Source organism: Sinocyclocheilus rhinocerous, unplaced genomic scaffold (genome assembly GCF_001515625.1).
Source record: "Sinocyclocheilus rhinocerous isolate Xijiao unplaced genomic scaffold, SAMN03320098_v1.1 scaffold38, whole genome shotgun sequence".
Lineage (NCBI taxonomy): Eukaryota > Metazoa > Chordata > Actinopteri > Cypriniformes > Cyprinidae > Sinocyclocheilus > Sinocyclocheilus rhinocerous.
The window spans coordinates 427,985-437,984 of NW_015666482.1; the positions used below are offsets into that span (position 1 = coordinate 427,985).

Consider the following 10,000-nt stretch of genomic DNA (forward strand, 5'->3'; position numbering starts at 1 on the left):
AAATAAGTACATTGCATAAGTATTAACTAAATATTTCGCTGAAGCACCTTAACAGCCTCAAGTCTTTTTTGTTTAATGCGACAAGCTTTGATCATCATCATTTGGCAATTATCTGCCATTCTTATCCTCGCCTCTTCACCTCTCAAGCTGTCAGGTTGGTTGGGGGCAGAAGCACATTTTCAAGTTTCTCCAGAATTATTTGATTGGGTTCAAGCTCATGCTCTGGCTGGGCCACTAAGTCCCTGCCACTGAAAAACAGCCCCACAGCATGAGGCTGCTAGCAGCACACTTTACTATTGGGATGGTACTCTGCAGGTGATGAGCAGTGCCTGGTTTCCTTCAAACATGATGCTTGGAATTGAGGTTCATCAGACCAGAGACTCTTGTTTCTCAGAGTCTGAGAGTCCTTTAGGTGCTTTTTTCAAATTCTAAGTGTGTCTTCACTGAGGAGAAGATTGAGTTTGGCCACTCCGACATAAAGTCCAGATCGGTGGAGTGTTGCAGTGATATTTAGATTTCTCACATCTGCATATATGATCATGGAGCTCAACTAGAGTAATTTTAGTTTGAGTTATTTTAGTACATCGTTAAACGAAGTTAAAATGAGAAATGTTGCCTAGGCAGCTACATTTAAAAATTTATTTTCAGTTCAGTTACCCCCCCCTATTAAGTTATTATATATATAATTTAATATATAACTCTGACTTCTACAGAAACTTTAAAACATGACAAAAAAGTAAAAATACAACCTGATATCAGATTGTAATAAAGAAATGTAATTGCAGCTTTTTATCACACAATTCTGACTTTTTTTCTCAGAACTGAAAGTTTATATCACGAAATAACAATTGTGAGATAAAAAGTTGTTTTTATTTTTTATCCCATGATGGAAACTTCCATAGTTTCCAATATAAGACAATTAGACCAAAAAACAAAAACAAAAACATCAAATTGGCTAATATTGTTACTGTGTATCCTATTTAAAGTGTCCTTTAACAGATGTTTTTTTTTTATCTGTCATTATATTTTAATGGTGATAAATTTATGTGAACTAATTTATTTTCCACTTTTTTGTAAACAGAGATATTTTTTTGTAAATGTTTAATTCACCATCGCCACCCAGTTCCCCAGAATTCAACATTAGCTACTGGAAAAACCCACGCAGTCTGGCCATCATGAGTTTTTTTTCCTGAAGTTTTCGATTGGCTGTGATGCTGTTGTGTTTCAGGCCGGGTCCGAGCGCTCCGCTGCCCTGGGTCAGAGAGTGTGTGCTGCAGCTCGCGCCTCACGGCCAGTGGAGACACAAGATCCTGCTGGGAATCAACATGTACGGACTGGACTTCAGCAGCCACGGCGGAGCGGAGCCACTACTGGGCGCGAGGTACACGCTTCATTCATTAAAACACTCGTTTAGCAAAATTATTGCTGTCAGATGAAATTAACTGTGCTAATTATTTGTTTATTATTTATTTTAAAGTATAAAGCCCCGTTCACACCAAGAACGATAAATTCATAGTTATCGTGCTTGGTGTGAACGGGCCTTTAAAATATGTTTTATATTTTTAGATAAAATCTAAAATATTTTGTAATATAACAATATTTATATAAAATACTTTATTAAAAAAGTTAATTCAATAATAAAAAATGTGATTTTTTACAATGCCAACTTTAGTAAAAGTTTTATTATTAAGCTTGTATATTTAATAACAGTTCAACTAAATCTGATAAATCTAAATTGACCATATAATGTTTTTATATTTACAAAAATTTAACTTAAATACATAGTATATAGATAGTATAGTATGAGTATAGTCTCATTTTGTTATGATATTTACTACATTATGTCCTGCATACTTGTATTCTGACCAGAAAACCTCAAATAAGAGAATTGAACATTCATAATGTAATATAATTTTTAATTTTAATGTAACTCGTTATCTCAAAAGATATTGCTCTTGGAAACCCCAGTTTAACTGTTGTTAATTGTACAAGTTTGATTCATAAAAATGTAACTTTGAATTGCCTTAGTTTATTTTTTTTATTATATTTTTAAGTTTTATTAGTTTTTTTTTCACATTTTATGTTTTATATAACATTTAAGTTTAATTTTTTTAAATGTACTTCTAAAGTTGACAGTGAGAGTTTTGAAGTGTCAGTGACTTCCAGAAGCATATTTAATCTTCATTTTCATGTAGGTATGTTGAACTGCTGAAGGAAGTGAAACCCAAACTGCAGTGGGACGAAAATACTGGAGAACATTTCTTCAATTATAAAAGGTTAAACACACAGACCATCTTACACAAATTTTGTAACGGTGTGAACAAAATTAGCTTGCATTAAAAAGCTTAGATATTTTAATATTTTTTCTTGTGTTTCAGAAGTAATGGAGTGAGGCATGTTGTTTACTACCCCACTTTAAAGGTAACTTTCTGATGGTCAATATAAAATATTAAAGGGGCTTGTGGGTATTATCCAGTTATGGGACTTGCTCTTTCTCCTCTAGTTTCTCCAGCTTCGTATCGCCTTGGCAGCTGAACTGGGAACAGGAATTTCCATGTGGGAATTGGGACAAGGACTGGAATATTTCTACGATCTTTTGTGACCCGTTTGACTGTGACCTGACCTCCGTCTGTCTGATTTGCTTCCAAATAATAAAGTGCAATTTAATAAAGCACTTCAGATATTTATGACAATACTGTTGTTGAGCATGCCAATAAAATTATTTTTAATTACGTCTGTTATCGTGTGCATTCTTGCCACTAAATCAGCATTTTAATGTAATTGATTTTATTCAGGAATACAATTTAAGGTACAGATTTGTTTTTTCATACTGTATTATGTTCATAATACTGCACATTACAGATTTAATTTCTTTTACGTTGCAAAGCATAACCTTGTTAAAGCAGCACAGAATTTTTTTTGGACATAAGATAATGAAGCAAAACAGATCAGTTCCTCTTATCATGATCTACATATTCACAGGATATATAAAAAACAAAAAAACACAGGATTTCCTGTTGCCCCGTCTTACAATTTACAGGAATGTTCAAAAGTTAGGCTTCACAACAACATCTGTAACTCTTAATAACCAAAGAAAATCATAATCATGTTTGCGCTAACAAATGGAAGGCTGATGCATTTAAAAGCTGAAACGTGGTGCTTTTTAGTCATTTTAGTGGATTTTATGTTCTAGGTGAAATTCTGGCGTTGTCAACTTTTAAAAGTGTAGTTTAAAAATAAAGCCTTTTATTACAGTGCATAGCTTTGAAATGCATTTACAGTTTTTTTTTATTATTATTATAAGGCATGTGCTCCTTTCTAAGCATTCAAATTTAAATATTTTAAAGGCAAAAAAAAAAATAATTCACTTAAATGGAATTTTAAGTGATAAACTAAACTGGAGTGCAAAACATTTGGAGTGACATCTTGGCATGATTTTCATATTTGTGAATGTGCTTTCAACAGCCATTTCTAAAACACTTCTGGTTCACGTTTCGTGGCGTGGTCCCTTGTTCGTTCCCTTCTGAACAGGTTAAGTGTTTATCTGCTGTTGCACAGCAGAATCAGGTTATTGACAGCCGCTGTTGTGGACTGAACGTTTTGGCCCGTTACAAGATGGCGGTCCAGGACCACGTGAACGGCGTCCTCGATGCTCGCTGTGAGGAATTAATTTTATTTTGTTAAAAACTATGCTTCACATTAACACAATTAGCATGTGACAAAAGTGATGACGGTCACCCAAAAATACACGGATGTGTTACTTTTGATATTTAAAAAATCCCAGCTTTCAAATTCCGCCAATTTTATTACGAACTCAAAACAAATAAATACCGTTTGGCGCTTTTTAAAGTGGCGTCACGTGAGAGATGACCGTTGCCGCCTCAGAAAACGCAAGAGAACCGATCATCTCTTCTGCTTTACAAGTTTATAGCACGAAGTACACATAAATGAACAACAGAAGGTATGTTGAAAGATTAAGTTCAACTTACTGAATGTGTCATATATCATGTAATCCTCAGTCAGTATTTCAATCGAGGAAGGATCGATAAAATATCTTGTAAACAATGTCAGTACTATAACCTTACCTCAGAAAATCCATTCGATGTCAACAGCTCGATAGTTAGCTAGACAAATTAAGCTCTAGAGAGGAACATTTTGCTACATATAAGCACTATATTAAATATTCATTATATTTTTAACTTTTTCCTAAATATTTAATGTATGTTTGAATAAATCCGACATGTTTTATTTTTATATTTTTTAGAAACTAAAGAATTAGAGTAGATGTATAATACATAATTAAAAAGGTATAAGTTATTAAATTGCCTTATGTGCAGTTTGAATGTTTGTACACAAATCACTTGTTAATTTTAACCTTTAATATTACAGTAACTTAATGAGTTATAGTAACTGACAGCTCAGGTTAAAAAAAAAAGTACACTTCCATAATGTACTTAAAGTGCCCTATTTTCGCACACTAACTTTTAACATACTATCTCTGTATTTAAAAAATGTGTTTAGTTACAACTTGTAGTACACTTGAGTGTACTAGTGTATGAAAGATGGGTTCAAGTGTACTACAAGTGGTAACTAAATACATTTTTAAATACAGAGAGAGAATGTTAAAAGTGCATTTTAGTTTATATTCATGGTGCCCCAAAATAGCACAGTTGAGTACACTTAGTTGATCTCAAGTTTATCTTAAAGGGGTCATATGATGCGATTTCATTTTTTCCTTTCTCTTTGGAGTGTTACAAGCTCTTGGTGCATAAAGAAGATCTGTAAAGTTGCAAAGACTAAAGTCTCAAATCCAAAGAGATATTCTTTATAAAAGTTAAGAGTCAGCCACACCCCCCTAAAACGGCTCGTTCTAACACGCCCCCACATATCTACCTCACTATGTGGGAAGATTTGCATAACACCGCCCAAATGTTCACGCAAAGAAAGAAGGCATAACTTTTATTCTCACTGTAGTATTGTTGAAAGATTAAGTTCAACTTACTGAATGTGTCATATATCATGTAATCCTCAGTCAGTATTTCAATCGAGGAAGGATCGATAAAATATCTTGTAAACAATGTCAGTACTATAACCTTACCTCAGAAAATCCATTCGATGTCAACAGCTCGATAGTTAGCTAGACAAATTAAGCTCTAGAGAGGAACATTTTGCTACATATAAGCACTATATTAAATATTCATTATATTTTTAACTTTTTCCTAAATATTTAATGTATGTTTGAATAAATCCGACATGTTTTATTTTTATATTTTTTAGAAACTAAAGAATTAGAGTAGATGTATAATACATAATTAAAAAGGTATAAGTTATTAAATTGCCTTATGTGCAGTTTGAATGTTTGTACACAAATCACTTGTTAATTTTAACCTTTAATATTACAGTAACTTAATGAGTTATAGTAACTGACAGCTCAGGTTAAAAAAAAAAGTACACTTCCATAATGTACTTAAAGTGCCCTATTTTCGCACACTAACTTTTAACATACTATCTCTGTATTTAAAAAATGTGTTTAGTTACAACTTGTAGTACACTTGAGTGTACTAGTGTATGAAAGATGGGTTCAAGTGTACTACAAGTGGTAACTAAATACATTTTTAAATACAGAGAGAGAATGTTAAAAGTGCATTTTAGTTTATATTCATGGTGCCCCAAAATAGCACAGTTGAGTACACTTAGTTGATCTCAAGTTTATCTTAAAGGGGTCATATGATGCGATTTCATTTTTTCCTTTCTCTTTGGAGTGTTACAAGCTCTTGGTGCATAAAGAAGATCTGTAAAGTTGCAAAGACTAAAGTCTCAAATCCAAAGAGATATTCTTTATAAAAGTTAAGAGTCAGCCACACCCCCCTAAAACGGCTCGTTCGAACACGCCCCCACATATCTACCACACTATGTCACTCTTGAGGTATTCGGCCAATCACAACGCATTGGATATCTGGCCAATCAGAGCACACCTCGCTTTTCAGACCGATTAGTTTTGTAAAAATCGACGCGTTTCAGAAGGCGGGGCATAGAGGAGAAACAATAATGTACAGTATGTGGAAAATAATGTGTTTTTTTTACTTTAAACCGCATAAACACATTTCATTACACCAAATACACAAAATAATGTTCTTTTTAGCAGCATCATATGACCCCTTTAAGAAGTACTAAGGAATAATTTTTAGTATATTAAGTACAAAGCTAGTGCGCAGTATGGAACTGTACTTTTTTTAACCTGGGAGGGTTCCCTGAATCCTTTACCGCATTAATTGCGGTATATTCTTCCCTTGGGAAAAACTGACATGTACTGTATCTGATATATATCTAAAATAATAAATATCAAATCGAAATTCACTTAAATCGCAAGCTTGTGAATCGAATTAAATTGTGAGAGATGTCAATACCCAGCCCTAATTACAACCAAAATGTGAGCAGTTCCTCAAACAAAGCTGTCAGAAGACTTCAAATATAGCAATATAGTGGATGACTTTTATGGTGAAAGCAAGTCAAACAAGTTGGGAATGACTTTAATAAACCTCACCTGTATAAGATCCACCATTGTCTTTGATGAAATCCTCCACAATCAGCGGCAGGTTGGCAAATTCAGGAGAACGTACCAGCTCAAACACAGAGGGCTGTCAAAAACATCACATTACAGTAGCTTTTCCATCATAAATCCATGGTTTGTTGATTCATATTACATTATCACTCACCCCAGTCATGCTGTAGCCACTAAATATCCATTTCTGTTCCTCTGTAGCGCAGCAGAGAGCAGCTACACCCTGTCCCACAGCACACACGGGCTCTACAATCACACAGACATGAATCACACAAGCCTATCTCAGTTTATAGAGACAGAGCGACACGCGTCATAATCTGAAAACCACGCCCACTGGGGGGGAAAACAATCCAACCCTCTCCATTGACTTTGTATTGCGCAAAGCTGCCTCCTTGTTATTTCTGACTTATAACAAAAAACAGAACCATGTCTAAAAGTTGCTATGTGACAAGGTGTACAGCAAACAAGCTAAAAAACCCAGAACTACGGTTTTATAAGCTGTCGACCCAAAAAAAACGAGCGTTTAAAGGGTTAGTTCACCCAAAAATTAAAAATCTGTTATTAATTACTCACCCTCATGTCGTTCCAAACCCGTAAGACCTTCGTTCATCTTCTGAACACAAATTAAGATATTTTTGATGAAATCTGACCCTCCCATAGACTGCAATGCAACTGAAATGTTCCCAGGTCCAGAAACATAGTAAGAACATCAGTAAAATTGTCCATGTGACATCAGTGGTTCAAGCGTAGTTTTACAAAGCTACAAGAACACTTTTTGTGTGCAATGAAAACAATAATAAAATTTTTTTTTCAACAATTCTTCTCCCAGAGTTACCGTCTTCCACCATTTTGGAGAGTACCCCAGAACGTAATCAGCGTTGTTTACGTTCAGTAGAAATTTTTGGGTGAACTAACCCTTTAAGGACACAAAAGTAGAGTGAAACGTGTCATATTAATCTGAGAACTGCTCCCACTGGAGGGAAACGTAATCGGCGACAGTAAACCTTAATTATTTTTAATCATGTCAAAGAATTATTTCACCACCCTATGTGAACCTGAGAGGAGGAGATATATTGAGTCAGTGCCCCTTTTTCTTACCTTCCTTTTGTTTGAGAAATGATCCAACCGAATGGTTCCTGTCGCCGATTACGTTTCCCTCCAGTGGGCGTAGTTCTCAGAGTAATGAGACACATTGTGCTCTACTTTTGTGTCCTTAAAAGGGTCATATGATGCTGCTAAAAAGAACATTATTTTGTGTATTTGGTGTAATGAAATGCGTTTATGCGGTTTAAGGTTAAAAAAACACATTATTTTCCACATACTGTACATTACTGTTTCTTCTCTATGCCCCGCCTTTCTGAAATGCGTCGATTTTTACAAAGCTCATCGATCTGAAAAAGCGAGGTGTGCTCTGACTGGCCAGCTATCCAGTGCGTTGTGATTGGCCAAATACCTCAAGCGTGAGACGGAAATGTTACGCCCCTCACCATATTGTGATGCTTGTAACACTCCAAAGAGAAAGGAAAAATTTAAATCGCATCATATGACCCCTTTAAACGCTCGTTTTTTGGGTTGACAGCTTATAAAAACACAGTTCTGGGTTTTTTAGCTTGTCTGCTGTACACCTTGTCACACAGCAGCTTTTAGGCATGGTTCTGTTTTTTGTTATAAGTCAGAAACAACAAGAAGGCAGCTTCCCACAATACAAAGTCAATGGAGAGGGTTGGATTGTTTCCCCACCGGTGGGCGTGGCCTAAATGCGCTCTTTCTCTATGGTTAAACCCTGAGCTGTCTGAGAAGCAGAGACCCTCACTTTGATGAGAAATGAAGTGGGACAGGATTCGTGCGAGGGATCCGCTGTGGGCGAGATCGTTCAGGGCTCCCGGACAGTCGGGAATCAGCAGCGCCTGATAGCGGGCACCTGAAACATCACACATATCCTGATGTAAGAAATGCACTTATGCTCTCAGACTCAAGAAAGCAGAGAGATGTCAGACCATCGATAGACTCCAGCTTGGCCGGGTTGGCGTAGGGTTTGACGCTGAACTCTTGCACCCAGCGGGCTGTGCTCTCATCCACACCGGCAAAGTCGATGGGCTTCCCCTGTGAGACAGAAAAAAAAAGACAGATTTGACGCATCCAGCACATTGTGTGTCCTATGTGGATGAATAAACACTGATTTGTAGATGTTGCAGCGTGTGTTTCCTCACGCCAGGTGTCGCTGTCTGCAGGTTGAACACTGAACTGCACAAATTAAAACACTGATGGAACGATCGCGCTGAAACTCCTGCAGGAAAACAGAACAGTTTAATGCGTTACATTCACAATAAACAGAAAACACTAACAAAAGAGTATCATTGTTCAAAGTTTAATTTAAAAATAGATCAAAGTGCAACGTTATTACCATCTGATCATCCATTTGGATCCTGGAACTTTTTTATACTTTTTTTTTGTAAAATCTTCATTTAGTTCGATTTTTGGTGAATTATATTAAATAAAAAAATAAGAAATATTAACAAACAGGTAGGGTCAGTTTGAGTCAAAAACATCATCATAATTATTCATTACACTAATAATATATGGAACCTACGACAATTTAGAAACAATTCACTGATAATAAAATTAATTCACCCCCTCAATTCACTGATAATAAAATTGGGACTTTAATTATATTTTGACCACCCACTCAAATAGAAACTGTCCCCGGTTTCCATTTCAGAAATCCATTACCTTCCTGTAAATATTCATGTTCATTTGACGCGATGCTCTGAGTCTTACCTGCAGATGCAGCACTGGCCACAATCAGACATGTAGGTTTAGATGTCATTATAGATGCTTTAGATCACCAAATTGACTGGTTTTCGATGTTTATAGAGACTGAGCATTAACAAACGATAATGGCAATACTAACATCAACAATAACCTACTAATACACGTACTGAAATGTAATAAATTAATTGAATTTACGATAAAACACAGAACTGAAATCATTTGATCAGCTGCTTGTTTTCATGGTCCGTCGGTTATAAAGTTCCGGGTAAAACAGTCGCTGTTTAAGTAGTTCCTATATGCATATGTGCACGTGATATGCACATTTTATATCATAATTATTTTACTAACGACCTTTTTTACAGGAAATCTACAGACACAGCGAATAATTTAAATGTTACTTCCACCTGATGAAAATAGATTAATGTTAATGTTTTATTATTAGAACAAATGTTACACCCAAAGCATGTAAAAATTAATGTCTGTCATTTTAAGATTAAACCAATAAAAAAGATTACAGCCCATTTTAATGCTGAAAGGGTGCTAATAATTATCTAATGTTTAATAATAAATGGCAGACAAATTCTGTATGTATTTGAAGGCATTTGTGGGAGTAAAACTGACAGAAATAAAATGAAACAATTCGACTGATTTATTTGTATTGAAAAA

General features: G+C 35.2%; 3 protein-coding genes across 3 annotated transcripts in view; 1 reads left to right on the forward strand and 2 right to left on the reverse strand.

The window, feature by feature from the left end:
* LOC107732267 (chitinase domain-containing protein 1-like) overlaps nt 1-2,733 on the forward strand; it is a 6,691-nt gene extending 3,958 nt beyond the window's left edge. Inside the window, exons 8-11 of the mRNA XM_016543541.1 lie at nt 1,196-1,381; nt 2,196-2,276; nt 2,379-2,421; nt 2,504-2,733. Of these exons, the coding sequence (XP_016399027.1) occupies nt 1,196-1,381; nt 2,196-2,276; nt 2,379-2,421; nt 2,504-2,602 (409 nt within the window). The 3' untranslated portion in view covers nt 2,603-2,733. The remainder of the gene's footprint in view (nt 1-1,195; nt 1,382-2,195; nt 2,277-2,378; nt 2,422-2,503) is intronic.
* A 64-nt stretch (nt 2,734-2,797) lies between these two features.
* gatd1 (glutamine amidotransferase class 1 domain containing 1) lies at nt 2,798-9,593 on the reverse strand. Its single transcript, XM_016543578.1, has 7 exons — nt 9,341-9,593; nt 8,773-8,849; nt 8,560-8,665; nt 8,376-8,483; nt 6,717-6,808; nt 6,545-6,638; nt 2,798-3,656 (listed from the first exon to the last, which is right to left on the reverse strand). The coding sequence occupies exons 1-7, from the start codon at nt 9,387-9,389 to the stop codon at nt 3,541-3,543; spliced, it is 642 nt and encodes a 213-aa protein (XP_016399064.1). The 5' UTR covers nt 9,390-9,593; the 3' UTR covers nt 2,798-3,540.
* Nucleotides 9,594-9,913: 320 nt separating this feature from the next.
* The window catches only part of LOC107732268 (CD151 antigen-like), a 6,674-nt gene continuing 6,587 nt past the window's right edge, over nt 9,914-10,000 (reverse strand). Inside the window, exon 8 of the mRNA XM_016543542.1 lies at nt 9,914-10,000. This exon is cut by the window's right edge and continues 273 nt beyond it. The gene's annotated coding sequence lies outside the window, so the exon portion shown is untranslated.